We start from the raw sequence: 17500 nt of genomic DNA on the forward strand, positions 1-17500 counted from the left end.
TCTGGCACTAGTATGGCATGGATCTGGCACTATTATGGCATGGAACTGGCACTGATATGGCATGGAACTGGCACTGATATGGCATGGAACTGGCCTGGGTGGTATCAGTGGGTTGGAGTTTGGCACAGGCCTGGGTGGTATCAGTGGGTTGGAGTTTGGCACAGGCCTGGGTGGTATCAGTGGGCACAGGGTAGGTGGGCACATGAGCACATGGGCACAGGCCTGGGTGGTATCAGTGGGTTGGAGTTTGGCACAGGCCTGGGTGGTATCAGTGGGCACAGGGTAGGTGGGCACATGAGCACATGGGCACAGGCCTGGGTGGTATCAGTGGCGCATGTGTTGCAGGCCGCTGTGCCGTGAGCCCCACAGCTGTGCGCTCATTTCCTCGGCGCCTCTCACTGCATGTGTCTGTCTGTGTGGCACGTGAAGAGGGATGAGCTCTCCTACGGAGCCCTCGCCTGCACCAGGCCCCACGATTTATGCCCTCTCACCAGGAGGAGGAGGAGGAGGAGGAGGAGGAGGAAGAGGAGGAGGAGGAGGAGGAGGAGGAAGAGGAGAGGAAGTGACTGTTGTAATGATGCAGAGGAGCACAGAATGGAAAGACATGAAAGAGAGAGAGAGAGAGAGAGACTAGGAAAAAGAGAAGGAAGGGTGTTGATTGGGGCAATGGATAGAGGGACAGAGTGTGAGAGAGTGGGGGGCGCGAGAGAGAGAGAGAGAGTGTGTGAGCGAGAGGGGGGCGAGAGAGAGAGAGAGAGAGAGAGCGAGAGAGAGTGTGAGAGAGAGAGGGGGGCGAGAGAGAGAGAGAGAGAGAGCGAGAGAGTGTGAGAGAGAGAGGGGGGCGTGAGGGAGAGAGGTTAAAAACTCTTCCAACTCAAACTCATTCCACCATTATCACACATAAGGGATAGGCTGAGAAAGGAAAGAGGGAGAAAGAGGGAAAAAGAGAGCAAGAGAGAAAACAATGCTATGAGAGTAATAAAGGACGAGCAAGATAGACTGCAAGAGAAAAAGACAGGAAATGAGAGATAGAATAAACAGGAGAGATCCAGAGAGAAAAAAGCAGAGGATGGCTGTGGACAAAGCTAATCTGGTTTAATCTGAGACGGATCTGGCTATCTACCTCTCCTCTTCCTCTCCTCTACCTCTCCTCCTCCTCTCCATCTCCCAGGGAAGAGACAGGGTGGTGGAGGGGAGGGGGTGTGCAGTGAGGGGGGAGGAGGAGGGCAGAGGAGGGGTTGGGGGCAGGAGGAGGGAGAGGGAGAGAGAGAGAGAGGGAAAGAAAAGCGAAAACATCAATAAATAGCCATCAGTGGGGACTAATTTATGACTTCCTCAGTGCAGCCAGCCGCCCAGAGAGGACACGGATGGAGAGCTGTCTCAGCTGGGCCACTACAGCTCTCTCTCTCTCTCCCTCCTCTCTCTCTCTCTCTCTCTCTCTCTCTCTCCCTCCTCCTCTCTCTCTCCTTTGCTCTCTGTCTCCCCCTCACACCCTGCCTCTCTCTTTCCTTCCCTCTTTTTCTCCCCGTCACTCTCACCGTCCATCTCTCTCTTGCTCCCCCTCTCACTCTTTCCCCTTGCTCCTCCCCCTCTTCCTCCTCCTCCTCCTCCTCCTCCTCGCTCACTCTCTCCTCTCTCTCTCCTTTACTTTCCCTCCCTCGCTCTGTCCATCTCTCTCTCCCTCTCTCTCTCTCTGCATCTTTCTCCTCTCCTCCAGAGGGGGGCGGCTGACCAGCTGCAGCTACCCCAGGTCCCAGGCCCCGGGGCTGGGGTGAGCCAGAGCCAGAGAGGCCCCAGCACTGCTGGAGGAAGATGGATGTGGAGGCTCTCTTCCCTGCCTTTCACAGATGAACCCCAGAACATGTGCACCATCAAAAGCCAGTCAAAGAACACATATGCAGTCACGGGCCGATCACAATCTCTGATAGTCACGTTTTAGTCACAATCCTTTCACAGCGTTGTTGTAGAAATGTCAAGCATCAGAAGATCTCATTCAAACTAATCCTGTTCAAACGTCTGAACTTCTCAGACAAAAACCAAAACTCTCCAAAAAGGCATCAACGCTCAACTTTGAGGGACAACCACACAAACTCCCAATGAAATGCAATGACACAAACAAAATCTACTCCGAATGGAGAGGAAGGTTACAGCAATCAACTGATCCGTACACGTGTAAAAAAAAACGACATGACCTATAACTCAGGGTGCAACATGCTTGAGGAGTACACATCTTAAGTGGGGACTGCTGGGGAGGAAGTGCGAGTTGAAGGCTGGTGAGGGGGCCAGAGGATCGGGCCGGTACACGATGTACTGCTCACGTCCACCCAGAGACACGTCAGTCATGCAGGGAGGCACGCAGATGGAACACAGGTACGCTCTGCACCCAGAAACACACCCGCGCTGGGCTCTCGTGTTGTGCAAGGCAATCTAAGCCTTCCTCCATCTGCCCGCAAGCGCTTTGGGGGTTTCGGGGGGGAATGGAGGGGTTTGGGGGGGGGGGGGGGGGGGGGGTAGAGTGGGGGGGTTGTGTGGGGGTGGCAGGCTGAGGAGCGAGCTGCGTCCGGGGGTGCCAATAAATCAGGAACCACCCCCCTCAGAACTAACGGCTGCACGGATAGACGGCCCAAATTCCTGGGGGTTGGAGGGTGTGTGTGTGTGGGGGGGCGGGGGGGGGGGGGGGCGATTAATGCACCAGGCTGTACTCTGCTATGCATTCTGTCCTCTACTTTGAGTTACCTACTCACAGTCAGGAATGATCAGAAATGGGAAGATGAAGATGAAGATGAAGGACACGAAGTAGAGGAAGGGAAGAGAAGGAGGAGGAGAAGATATGCTATGTAATACATGGAATGATGATTTCATTTACAGACTAAAGGAGAGAGGGGGAGAGAGGGGAGGAGGATGAGGGGGGAAGTGTTGTTATGAAACAGATTGAATGAAGAAGTGCATCATCAAGAAAAAGAAGAGGAAGAAAAAGAAGAAACATTGCCAAAGAAATGAAAAAAAAAACACCACAATAAAAAGGTTGCAAAACATGGTATGACGCTCACATGTTAGACACACACGTAACTCACTCCCCGGTCTCGTATATTCCCTTCCCAACGCCCTTTGCTCTCTCCGCGCTTCCGCCAATATGAAGTACGGACATACGCACGGGCTGGACACCGTCCCTCCGCTCTCCTCGTGAACACTGTCCATCAACCGGACTGCAGTAAAACCAAACCGCGGCCCTGAAGGCACAGAATACCACACCACAACAACTGCACAAGCCTGCCGTCAACGCATCAACGCTCAACGTTGAGGGACAACTCCCCATGAAATGCAATGACAAACAATCTAGTCCGAATGGAGAGGAAGGTTACAGCAGTAAAACCAAACCGCGGCCTTGAAGACACAGAATACCGCACCACAACAACTGCACAAGCCTGCCGTAGCGGCCTCGACTTAACACCAACAAGTAATCCATTAACCAAGCTCTCTTGTAGGCCAAAAAAATGAATGCTATCTACCACATCACTAATACAACTAAAAATATAATTCTTCATTATTCAACTCAAGGTGCGCAATAATCATGCCGTCTTAAATAGCTTGAGCTTAATTAGTCTATAGACGTATAATTAAAAAAGCGATACGCATTTGTCCGCACAGAAAACAACATCACATTGCATGAGCTGTGAAGGCCTTCGCCTGCACATAGTGTGCGACCGCAGCCTATTGGAAAAGTTAACCTCGGGGTGACAGGGTCGGCCGTGTTCCAGTCTATATGTAAGTGCGTATGCGTCGTGTGCATCTATAAGTCAAACACAGTGTCACACTCTTAATGACCCCGACCATATCTCTTCACCTTGTTATCTGATAGTCAGTCGCTCGGTTATGATCCAAAGGTCTTGTTCATACGCGAAGGGTGAAAGAAAGTGCCAAGACCATATACTACGTAGTCAGATTGGCCTTGAGAACCACCGATTCATGGTTTCAAGAAAACTGAACATAAAGTTCACGTCAGCTGTCAAAGTAGAATTTTTACTGCGCGCCTTTAAATGACAGATATCGAACTCACAAATATTAGCGTAGGCCTAGTCAGTTGTCAATTAAAATGTGAATGAGATTGGTAACATGCTACTGAACTAACCTGAATAAATTGCGGGTGTAATAAAAGAATAAATAAATAAAAGTGCATCATGCGCAAAAGATAGAATGTTCAATTTAGGCTACTCATTATCATCAACAGATGTTTCTACGGCACATTTGATTTATTCTCGTCTGTAGACATAATATATATATATATTAAACCCAAATAAAAAAGACGAGGAATTTACACAATAATAAGTGGACAGTAGATATGTAGGCCTATTGTGGGCTTTCATAAATGACTTGTCGGGATGGGCGCAAATGGTGTAGCCTACGTTCAGTTACTGTGCTATTGGTCTGTGTAAAGTTGACTTTGAGATGAGGCACAGAGAGCATGGCCTCCTTATCACCCATCTGACCGTGGCGAAAGTGGTAAATATTATCTGTGCACTAAATTGTGCGGGAATGAAGAAAATATCGCGGCTGATAACGATAACCTTGGTAAGCTACAGCAATTATCCTTTGTAAGTTACAGCAATTATGTGCTGAACAGGCAATATGTCATGTAATTACTGACATGTACAACAACAGCTCAAAACACAAAAAGGAAGGGGGGCTCCATATGCTATATCAGTGAAGCATGCGTAAAGACTAATTGATCAACAAATAAGCTTCTATTCTTAACAAATATTATTTAGATATAGGCCTATGTGAAGCATTAGTCGTGTGTTAGTATAATGTGACGACAAATTAAGGACTGAGGCACAAGACAAAACTTTTGCGCTCCAAGAGAGAGTCTCAGGATTTCATACAATATACTATATTCCAATTTCGGATCTTATCTCTTATCTCTTACTACCTTGCTATCTATGTCACGTCTTTGAACTATTAGGATACATTAATATAAGATACAATTTATGTGTTGATGTTTTTTTTTAAGATGGTCAGACTGCTCAGCGGAATAACGGACCATCTCAAGATGACAGGAGGAGTTTGAAGTCTTGTCACAACCTAACATGCCCCCAGCGATATGATCTTGTAAGAGACGACTTTTAAACCAGAGCATAAAAAAATATTCGCACTCATACAACAAAGTTCCGAATCCAACAACGCATTCAGACAACAGGAAAAGTTGTTGCGCTCAAACTCGCGTAGTACAACGGCGTAACTTTTTTTTTCTCCACAAACCTTAGTGTACTTGATCTCCGGGTTGGGGACGGGAGAGGGCATCAAATGGAGCGATGCCATCAGAGCAGCCGCGTCAGTCTTCACTTCTCCAGGGAGTTCAACTTTACTGGAAGTCATCTCGTCGTTAGTGTCGCGCGTCGGGTTGAAGTCTGATGTCTTTTTTCAACCGGTTACTGATTGGGACTTTGAAATCCTTCCTGTATTTATAACCAGGTGTCGGAGTCAGTCCATTTTTATTGGGCAGAGAATAGGTCCGTCCTCCTGATACAATTAAAATAAAGCATTTACATAGAGGGCTTGAAGGCAATGACGGAGGGCGGGGGGGGGGGGGGGGGGAGGGGGGAAGGCTTCTATACACACCCCTTCAGAAGAAAAAGAAAAACAAAAGAAGATGTTTTACACACTTCATAACTTATCCAAAAAGCTCCCTTAAAATAGCTGAATAAAGAAACAAGTTTTGTATAAAGGCAATTCACTTGACATTATTCTGAGATGGATTAAAAAAGTGATTCACTGAGCTATCAGCCTCTTGGAACAGGAACTTAGCCGGCGGTGTCGTGGGCCACCCCGGCAGGCAGCGAAGCGTGGTTTGGCGTGTTGGGGCCTCATTACGAGAGAATTAACACCTAAGCGAAAGGCTCATTCTGTTGAGCGACTCGTAAATCAATACAACATGCCTGAAGCTCGGTCCGCATATTTTATACAACCTATATAATCACTATATCAAACACATTTCACTGAAAATGAAGTGTGCATGAGAGACAGTTATTTACAGGTCAAGCTTTCCTCTGTTTCCTTTCCATATTTCAGTGGCAACGCAAATGCACGAATAAGAATTAATATGAATATTACGTTATGTTTAGCTACTGCCGAAAATAATTTTACTAGTCATAGTTATTTAATTGCATAGTTTAGGCAGCGTGAGAAAGCGATTGTATTTGTACTATCTTTTAGAATTAGGTGGCTAAGTTAATGGTACCGATTGGAATGTCTGTGCCATCGTTTCATTCAACACTCTTGAGTGCAGTATTACAGGAGTGTGAATTCAACTTGGCAGAAGTCCGTTTGCTACGCATTTCACAAAGTGGCCTAAATGTTCTTGGGAAATCAGGATGTTATTTAACAGCTGACATCAAGCGCTCACACCTTGTGTGCTTGTTTCGTAACGATAACCCGTTGCGATGGGTGTCGCTTAGCATTTACTTTAGAACTTACAATAAACATCACAGACATTTCAGCCGCTGCGTCTAACATGCCTGCCATCTTTACGTTGAACTATACACCAAACGGCAATATATTTAAATAGACATGATGTAGTAGCAGAGTTTTGTTTATAGTGGGTCGGTATTTTTTTTATCAACAAGTTAAGTAAATAAACCACATAATCACCTTCACACTTAATCCATCATGCACACACATTCTGTAGCTGCCAGTCCATTGCCTTTTTTGCTTTTATTATTATTATTATTATTATTATTATTATGACCACTTGCATCTGTATTGTTGATGTCCATGCAATTGGATTCAAGCCCTCTGAGTCAACAATCAAAAGAGAATATGATCGCAATAAGTAAATAGCCTGTAGTGTAAACACAACCGGCCATGTTTGTGTGCGCTGCCAGTAGCCTAAATTATAATTTTTAGTCAGGGCTTGTTACAATAACGTATGTTATGCATGCACATTCACACCCGCGTTGTAAAGCGAATCATAATAGCCCTCGAGTCTTATCAGTGTGTTGACAAACTCCACTAGCTTCCTGATATTGTAGTTTCTGGTTGCTGACCACTATCTCTAGCTGGCGAGTACCGGGGATAAGGGGGGTCAATTGAACAAAAAGAAAACCACAATAAACCATTAGAAGTAGGCCTGAGCAAATACACGGGCTGCAGGCATAATGTAGGCCTAAAAGCCATGTGTGTAGAGGCCTTGAGCCAGGAGTAACTCCATACCTATTCAAAAGCGTTTAGTGTGCTCGCTATGTGAGTCTTTGACATGATAATAAAGCGGACGAGGTATTTTAATTTGTGAACACCCCACCGAGGCGCTTCGTATCCGTCAGCGCAACTCTTTCTTCGCAGCATGGGCGGGCCCTAGACAGCGCCTGCTTCACATCAAAGACGACACCCCCGAAAAAGTGACACTGATGAACGCAAGGAAAACATATCACACCTGTCGTCTCCTCCCGGCCCGTTCCGTGAGGCCCACCGCTTGTGGAGGCCAAGAAGTGTCAGAGCAAGTTCTATTTCCTATACACTGTGCGCCCCCTACTGGATAAAACACACAGACACAAATTCCACCCTCTCTCCAATGACTGAAGACAACCTCTTGCCGTTGTGACAGCTGGAGGTATACAGTAGCATATGTATTGTAGGCTATATGGCAGGGCTATTCAACTTCAGTACCAAGAGGGCCGAATGGAAAAATCACTGGGTTTTCAGGGGCCGCATAAAATAAGACGCCGCAAAATAATTGTATCCAACAATATTTGATAAAATCAGAGTAAAATTCAGTTCAATTCAATTGAATTTTATACACTGGCATATGAACTAAGAACATAGCCTATTATCCATATCCATAAAAAAAAATCTTCTCAGACAGGTGATAGGCTGCCACACAAACTATACAAGTAGGCCTATTTGAAAACACCCAGGCTAACCATAGTATTTCATACCTGATGTCTGATAGCTGCCATGTCATGCATCAGTGGGAAAAATTGCAGTGTTGATTTAACTAGCCTACTTCAAGATAATTAGGCTCATAAGTGTTTCAAACACACACAGTAGCCTACAGCGCCAATCTCTCAAATACACTTAGCATTGAATTTAAAGAAAAAGTAATGCCAGCTCTGCCTCTGTTTATCTATTTCACGATTTCTTACCGCCAAAGATTCTAAACTTCGAGCCAGCGCAAATCACAAACAATAACATTCCCACGAGTGGAGTGAAGATGGCTCTGTCTAAGAAACGTCTAATTGACAATGAGAATCGTTCATTTTACCCTCTGCAACAAGTACGAGACTTTCATGTTTATTGTGCAACGAATCCATCGCTGTAAAGAAGGAATATAAAGTCAAGAGGCAATTCTCTACAAACCACAGCTCCTTCACTAACTTTCCCGAGGGCTCGGAGGAACGGAGACCGGGTATGATTATAACATTTTTGATTTGCGCACGCTCGAGGTTTAGAATCTTTGGCGGTAAGAAATCGTAATTTAATCAACATTTAATGATAACATTTAAAACTAGTTACACATTTGGAAATGTCAGTTTGTGTAGTGATGTGCTGTGCTCTCTAAGTGAAGATAACTGGAAGAATTAGTCTGGCCAATATGGGCGGGCCGACAGTGCGCTACTCGCCAATCATATGAAGATCTATGCACACCCGTCAAAGCGAGTTCATTCTCATGACGAGACACGCGGGCCACAGGAAATTTGAAGCGGGCCACATCTGGCCCGCGGGCCGCTAGTTGAATAGGCCTGCTATATGGTATTTAAAATAGGCCTACAATTCCTTCGCTAACACTGAAACACGCACAAATGTGACCATGTCACAGCGAAATCAGTCGTTTTGCGCACATCGTTATTTTGAGAAAATCAACAATAACAAACTTCCGGGTTAAAATGTTGAATTTCACGTTTCGCATAATTCGGCTGTATACAGTCTACAGTTTCATATCGTGAACGCATTTCATTGAAAAACCTACGTTTTGACTGTTAAACCCGGCGAAGATTCAACACATTTGCTGTCATTCCCGTTGTGCACGCGCTGCTTAAACAGGTGATTTCTCCTCTTCTGGCATATCATGACAGGAGAACCATGTCAACTTTGGATGCGGTTATCTTAGCGATAGTTTGTGTAATACCCTCGATATACATATCGTTGGAAAGCTTAGTTTATGGCCGTTCACGTGAGCACAATAACTTAATTTACTAAATTTTACCGAAACGACTGGTTCCGCTTTACAGGGTCACAAATGTGCTATTATTATGAATGCCTCACACAAAGCTGCAGAGCAGTCAAATAGGATGCTATGATATTATGAGCGCTATGGGACAGGACGGCTTTGTGTCACATGACACGTGGTGCTGAAGGTGCGCGGTCACAGTGAGGAGGCTCCACATGCCGGGGTTTGCGCTCAGGCCTGCTAGCCTAATGTCCAGAAGAGGGCGCCATTTTCGGGAGTTAAAAAAGGACTCCCAGGTGGCTCCCGATATACCACTGGCCTTTTAATCAGTAACCCACTATTTTAACCACAAATACTAACACAACATGACGAATCAAAGACCAAACCAACATTTGAAAACTGAATACATTTCCTCAAGTAAAGGCGAAGATGTCGCTCATCTTCTGCCTGTTTCGCAAACAGATTATGCTGTGCGTAAAAGCGCAAAAGCGCAAAGAAAAACTACAAAAAAAACCCTCTCATAGCCCAATTCACCTGCCAACCACTTCTGTGTTCACCTAAAATGGACTCACTCTGTGTAATGCTATCATTCGAGGAGGAGGGGGGTGTTATATGTGGAGGGAGTGAAAAAAGATTAACGGGACATGTCAGTCTAGTGGGCATAACGCGAGCACTGTAAGCAGAGGTTGGCGGGCTTATTTGCGTCGCGGCTTCTGAGGAGGGCAAAGCCAAGCGCTCGTCATTTGTCTGTCGTGACAGAAGTGAGAAATTATCTGTCTGCTGAAGAAGGATGGAGGGAAACAAAAGAACTATGAGGGAAACGATGCGCCCTGAGGAAAGACATCATCAAAGAGTTTTTGGCGGAATTTCTGGGAACGTTCGTCTTAATAGTGAGTACCCCCCTGTTTCTAATAAGCGCGCTGAAGCCAGCGGGACAGGAGATGTCATCTGCTCCCTCCGAGCTGAAGGGACAGCCTGACAGATGATTCATATTAATGACATCATCTTTATTCTGACAAATGTGCTTTGCATTTTAACAACCGTTAAAGGCAACTACTTAGGATATTTTGACAGTTTTATTAATTGTTAATTTGACAGGCTATTGACGCAGAAGCATGTCTTAAAATGAGACAGTTTCTTGCTTAATATTCAGAAAACAGAAAAAATAAATCCTATTAATGACCGTTACTAACGCATGACAGCAGTCCGCCCTTTTGTGAATTAAATGAGATTATTCATATTTAGTCTTTGATCACAGAGGGAGGCCGTTATCATTATACTGCTTCCATGAGTATGAAAACTTCCAATAGACTGGTCCTCTTATGTGGTTTACAGACCATTGAATCCCACCGCTCCCTCGGACAACAGCATATTAGCCTATATTGCATAGATTTCCAAGGAGGATTTTCTCCTGTTACTCGGACTGTCCAAGCAATGTGTACTTTGGCTAAGTGTAGTGGAGTTAGTCTTAAATGGAGCGGGAGATTATGAGTAAAAACAACAAAACAGAAATATCTTTGAAATGAAACCTTTGTGCAAAGTTTTGGTATTGCGGTTTTTGAAAATACATCATGTTAAATATTTCAGCTGTTCTCGAGAATATATTTGAAGAGAGCCTTGGGACGTCACTTTACATCTGCAAAAGCATCGGCTTGTCGCAAATGAAAATTAATTTCTTCTATAACTATTGTTCTCCACTTTCCCCTCATTTTCCTCCGTATTTAAATCCATGACCATGCGGTTGTGTAAACACAGCACACACGCGTTTAAGCGAGCATTTGATGGTGCGTGTGTGTTTAAGTTGTGCGTGTGTCTGCTGAAGACCGTGTTGTTTTTAGGCGGTGCCTCCTTCTTCCGATGGTGTGTTGATTGCTCTTAAATGTTGATTGCAATGCTAGTTGAGAAGGCTGAAGTCTGGAGCGTTGGTGTGTTTGAGCGGGTTGTTCACGGCCAAGCGATGCCTTTGATCCAGATCAGTGTGTGATCGGCGATGAAGTTTGAGAACAAGAGAGCCTTCTGTTGACCAACATCCTATTAGAAAGCCAGAGTTGATGACAGACTGATCACTCTCCAGAAATGCCACACTCTCCACCACACACCCCATCTCTCTCTCTCTCTCTCTCTCTCTCTTTCATCTTGCTGTCTCATCTCGCTATTTCCAATCCAATCTCTTCTCCTTTTCTTTCCAATCTCTTCTCCTCTTCTAACCATCCTGTCATCCATGCCTCTCTCTCCCTCCATCCCTCTTACTTTCCATCTCTCCCTCTCCTAAGCCCCCTCTCTCCCCCCCCCCCCCCCCCCCCTCTCTCTCTCTCTCTCTCTCTCTCTCTTCTCTCTCTCTCTCTCTCTCTCTCTCTCCTCTCTCTCTCTCTCTCTCTCTCCCTCTCTCTCTCTCATTTTCCATATCTCTGCTGGATGAAGTCACTAAGCAGTGGAGAATTATGTTGAAAGTGTGATGTTTAATGGTGATGTTTAATGTTCATATATAACGCTGTGAGATTAATAATGATAAAAGAATAATAAAATAGAATGTATATGATGGTGGAATGAAGGAGTTTTAAACCTCTCTTATCTCTCTCTTACTCTCTCCATCTCTCCACTGCCCAACCCCCCCTCCCTGCCCCCTCCTTATCTCTCCATCTTCCTCCTTCTCCCCTTTCTCTCTCTCCATCACCTCTCAACCCTCCCTCTCTCTCCCTCTCTCACACACTCTCTCCTTCTCTCACTCTGTCTCCCTCCTCTCCCTCTCCCTCTCTCTCTCTCTCTCTCCCCCCCTTTCTCTCCCTCCCTCTCCCTCTCCCTCTCTTCCTTTCTCTCTCTCCCTCTCTCTCTCTCTCTCTCTCTCTCTCTCCCCCCCTTTCTCTCCCTCCCTCTCCCTCTCCCTCTCTTCCTCTCCCTCTCTCTCTCTCTCTCTCTCTCTCTCTCTCTCTCTCTCTCTCTCCTCTCTCTCTCTGCAGTTGTTTGGCTGTGGCTCGGTGGCCCAGACGGTGTTGAGTCGGGGGGCGCTGGGGGAGCCCCTCACCATCCACATCGGCTTCACTCTCGGGGTCATGCTGGCCGTCTACATGGCCGGGGGAGTGTCAGGTATACACACACACACACACACACACACACACACACACACACACACGCGCGCGCGCGTGCGCACGCATGCACACACACACTCTCACACACTCACACACATACACATAAACATTCAGGCACTCACACACACACACGCATGCATGCATACACAGCAACACACACAGGCACGCGCATGCATACACACTCACAACCATACACATTCAGACACGCACGTATGCATACGCAACACACACACACACACACACACACACACACACACACACACACACACAAGCATGTGCACATACACACTCACATACGCATGAACGCATACATGCTTGTATGCATACACATGCACAACAACACACACACACAGATACACTCACACACACACACATACACAAGTATATACACACACGCATGCACACACACGCATGCACACACACACACACACACAACCACACATACTCACACTCACACTAACACTAGCTTTGGCAACACTGTACCAAAGAGTCATGCTAATAAAGCACCTTTGAATTTGAATTTACAGTAAGTTTGAGAGAGAGAGAGAGAGAGAGTTAGAGGAGGACAAGTTCCATTGTTTGTTGGTTGAGCAGATGTGAGCCCTAAGATGTTCAGAAGACTAATCCTCTGTGGTGTGCTGAGGAGATGAGCTCAGTCAGATCACTGCCCAAGTGGACCTGCTGATGACCACACTGCTGTGTTAACAGTCATAACATGAGCTTTGGTTGTCCTGGGGAGTGTGTGTGTGTGTGTGTGTGTGTGTGTGTGTGTGTGTGTGTGTGTGTGTGTGTGTGTGTGTGTGTGTGTGTGTGTGTTTTTGTGTGGGAAGAAATGAGATGTTCAAATAACACGTGTGCAGGGATGTGTGTGTACGTGTGTGTGTGTGTGTGTGTGAGCGGGGAGAGTGAGAGAGGGAGTGTGTGTGTGATGGGGGTGAGATAACTGTAGCCGTTTACTGACTGCACAGATAGCCGGCGATGCACGGGCTTTTAGCCGGCTAGTCCCGATTGTACTCACTGATAGCCGGCTAATCGCCGAGGTGATTTACGCTGCCAATTGTCCTCCCCTGAGGGTACACATATTCCCGGGGCGACTGCAGTGAGCACGCGAGCCTGCTATGCGGCGGCTAGCTGAGACATGGGCGGAGCTGTCAACAACGAGAGTTGTGCACACACTGCTGAAAGACTTAAAATCAGCAAACAGCTGACTGTATGCTGAGCACAGCTGTCAGATCATCATCATACAGTTCACATATTAACACTGGTCCTTGTGGTCCATCTAGCACACTGTTCTTTCAAATGTCAATGGCAATTAAATCGCCAAACATCTCAGCATTTATTTATTAATTTGGTAACATATTGGGAAAAAGATAGCCTATCCTGCTTTATCTACAGCCAGGATAAATTAGCTAGACCTTGGCTAGCTTGCTCAAATAACCATTAACAACGTATTTCGTTAAAGCATGTAGGCTAGGCCTATATCATACCCAAGAAAGTTTAAGAAACATAACAACGTTGTCCAATTTTAGTTTAATGCATTTTTCTGAATTGGAGAGGTCTCCTTATGAGGGTAGGCTCTGCATTTTAAATGGCTAATCGCTAGTCGCGATTAGCATCGTTGGTTTAAACTTTGCAGAGCTGTTTTGTTGTTATCACAAAAATACTGATTGTAACTGCTGTTAGGAAGACAGTTTGGAACCTGGCAGACGTGAGGCAGTGAAAGGTATAATGCATAGTCCAAGCGGAATGAGTGGAGAGTTAATATTGTGACGAGGCAAGAATTACTCTGTTAGGAAATGTTTATTACCAGATGAATATGAGGAATGACATTACATGGAAGTGGCCTGTTTAAGATCCCCGTGGCTATATCCCACAACACATCAGCTGACTAGTCTAGTACACCTATATAATGCGTAACCGTCAACTATCTTATGACAACAGGCTGCTTATAACCATCTTAGCCGTAGGCTACATTTCCCCCTTGCATGAACGTAACACAAGCATATCCGAGCCGCGCTACAGTGTCACATCGAGCTAGCAAGTCTAGCTAGCCACAAACAACAGTGCATACCAGACTGTATAGAACAGGTGCATACTGCATAGGCTACTAATGACACTTTTTTACGGTCAGTGAATAGCACCGAGTGAAAATCAATGTTTGCTTTATATCTAGTGACAGTGGTGATCGTACGAACAGAACATAGGCGTCGAAGTCTCGTGAAACTACTGTTAGTTCTCAAAACGAGGCGGTGCAGCTCCACCGCTGTTTTGAGAATAACAGTAGTGTCACGAGACTTCGACGCCTATGTTGTTGTACGTCACTGTTCAACTTCACACCCAGTTCTTACATGTTTACGCCTACACCGAGGCGGCTTTGGAATATCGCGCCTCTTGTCCTCACTGACCTAGCCGGGGAATGGCCGGTTAAACCTAGCCGCGGATGAGGCGGCGTTCAGTCAGTTAACGGCTTCTGTGTGTGTGTGTGTGTGTGTGTGTGTGTGTGTGTGTGTGATTGAGGGGGGAGAGAGAGAGTGTGTGTGTGTGTGTGTGTGTGTGTGTGTGTGTGTGTGTGTGTGTGTGTGTACAAGGCAAATAGCACATGTTCTCTGGGGAGAACTTAGGGACAGATAGGTCGTTCACACCTGGTTGGAAGGATCTGATTTTGGTGATTTCACACCTCTAAGCACTTGTATACACACATGGAGAGAGAGAATAGACACACAAAGAAAGAGAATTAAGTGTGTAGGTGTGTGTGTGTGTGTGTGTGTGTGTGTGTGTGTGTGTGTGTGTGTGTGTGTGTGTGTGTGTGTGTGTGTGTGTGTGTGTGTGTGTGTGTGTGTGTGTGTGTGTGTGTGTGTGAGGTAAGCAAAAGGTGTTTGAGAAGGATCACTATCACTGGTTTGCTAAATTAGACTCTGGCAAAGTCTATCTGTTAAAAACAGACCTGTCTTCTAGTTATTCCACCTTATGTCTTTTATGTTTATTATTCTTTATTGCTTTCTTTTTTCTTTTTTATTTTATCATTATTACTATTATTATTATTATTATTACTCTTTGCTCATCTATGCTTTTATCTGCTATTACTGTTTGGTTTTTGTTTATGTAAAGCACATTGAATGACCTCTGTGTATGAAATGCGCTATATAAATAAACTTGACTTGACTTGACTTGACTTCACAGAAAGAGAGAAAACATTATGCGTTAACATATCACAGTTACCACTCTTCTACCAGTTTGATTTGAACATAATTACTGCAATAGAGAGACCAAGAGAATTCTCCTCTGTGATTAAGATCCTCATTTGGACAGGAAACGTCCTAAAAACACAACGCTTGTTTTGCGCTCAGACATGATTTGTTCAGCTGTGATCTTTGAACTGAGGTGTCTGGCCCTGTCAGTGGCCGCTAGGACAGTGCTGCCAGTCACACACACACACACACAGGTGAACACACACACACACACACACACTCTCTCTCACCTACATGCACTCACAGATGAAGGCACACTCACACACACACGTACGCACACACGCATACACACACAGGTGAACACACACACACAAACACACACACACACACACACACACACACACACACACACTCTCACCCACGTACACACAGGTTCATGATGACATAGATCAGAGGTACGAATGCACTCACTGTTCCCTGATTCCGTGTAACCCTGTGTGTGTGTGTGTGTGTGTGTGTGTGTGTGTGTGTGGGGTGAGGGAGGGACTGGCATCAGACCAGGAAAGGGCATCAGATCAGCTGACTGAGCTACGGACGGGAATGGGCAAGGTCACGGTGCACATAAACACATAAACACACACACACACACACACACACACACACACACAGGTGCACTCAAACACACATACAAACACACACAAACAAATTAACACACACACACACATAAGGTAATTGTGCATATGGGCTAATATATAAGCCAAGTGGTAGGAGTGTGGAGATAAAACTAAAGAGGACAGGGCGGTGCTCGCAGTGAGGAGGAGAGTGTGTGTGTGTGTGTTTGTTTGTGTGTGTGTGGGGGGGGGGATGCTCACTGTGTAGAGATCTGAGGCAAAGAGTGTGTGTGTGGGGGGGGGGGGAGGGGTGCATGCTGTGTACAGATCTGAGGAGGAGAATATGTGTTTGTGTTTGTGTGTGTGTGTGTGTGGGGGGGGGGGGGGGGGGGGCATCACTGACCATCTCTGAGGTCAGAGAGAATCAGGAACACTATGTGCCCAAACTTCAGAGCCCAGAGTGGACACGGAGTGTGGGGGCACACATATTTATGACATCATCAGACTGGCAGGACTAACCACAGCATGGTTGTCCATGGCAACCCTTGGCATCAGTAAACAGGTGCATCCTGTGAGGGGCCAGTGTGCTTATCCTGACTTAGAATTGCACACTTAGCAGCGCAGTTAGTAATGCACTTGATTACACACATTTGGTAATGCAACACACTTAATAACACATTTGGTAATGCAACGCACTTAATAACACATATTTAGTAACGCACTTGATAACACACATTTGGTAATGCAACGCACTTACAGTAATAACACATATTTAGTAACAGACTTGATAACACACATTTGGTAATGCAACACACTTAATAACACATACAGTGAGGAGCACATGTATTTGATACCCTGCTAAAACAGGAATATAAAATCATCATTTGACAATTGATCTTAATGCCTTAACTCAAAAAATTAGTACAAATCAAACCGCCAAGGACACCAATTTTCTTTGTGATTGAAGAATGTATCGTAAATAGATAAATGTTTTCCTTAAATGCTAGGGGAAGGAAGTATTTGACCCCCTATGTAACCCTATGGGAATTTAACACATAGGGTTAACATAGGGGCAGGCAGATTTTTATTTTTAAAGGCCAGCTATTTCATGGATCTAGGATATTATGCATCCCGATAAATTTCCCTTGGCCTTTGAAATTAAAATAGCCCCACATCATCACATACCCTTCACCATAGCTAGAGATTGGCATGGTGCTTTTTCCAGTCGGCCTATTAGCCTGTTTGATTTGCATTGAGCTCAATGAGCATCAAACAGGCTAATAGGCCTACTGGAAAAAGCACCATGCCAATCTCTAGCTATGGTGAAAGGTATGTAATGATGTGGGGCTATCTTAATTCCAACGGCCAAGGGAACTTTATCAGGATGCATAATATCCTGAATCCATAAAATAGCTGGCCTTAAAAAATAAAAATCTGCCCGCCCCTATGTTAACC

General features: G+C 45.4%; 2 protein-coding genes across 2 annotated transcripts in view; one reads left to right on the forward strand and one right to left on the reverse strand.

Annotated features, from left to right (window-relative positions):
* aldh1a2 (aldehyde dehydrogenase 1 family, member A2) overlaps window positions 1-5489 on the reverse strand; it is a 49829-nt gene extending 44340 nt beyond the window's left edge. Inside the window, exon 1 of the mRNA XM_062524363.1 lies at window positions 5257-5489. Coding sequence (XP_062380347.1) covers window positions 5257-5373 — 117 coding nt within the window. The 5' untranslated portion in view covers window positions 5374-5489. The remainder of the gene's footprint in view (window positions 1-5256) is intronic.
* A 4299-nt stretch (window positions 5490-9788) lies between these two features.
* aqp9b (aquaporin 9b) overlaps window positions 9789-17500 on the forward strand; it is a 20336-nt gene continuing 12624 nt past the window's right edge. Inside the window, exons 1-2 of the mRNA XM_062525169.1 lie at window positions 9789-10050; window positions 12118-12244. Coding sequence (XP_062381153.1) covers window positions 12211-12244 — 34 coding nt within the window. The 5' untranslated portion in view covers window positions 9789-10050; window positions 12118-12210. The remainder of the gene's footprint in view (window positions 10051-12117; window positions 12245-17500) is intronic.

The sequence above is a fragment of the Sardina pilchardus genome, chromosome 21, assembly GCF_963854185.1.
Source record: "Sardina pilchardus chromosome 21, fSarPil1.1, whole genome shotgun sequence".
Lineage (NCBI taxonomy): Eukaryota > Metazoa > Chordata > Actinopteri > Clupeiformes > Clupeidae > Sardina > Sardina pilchardus.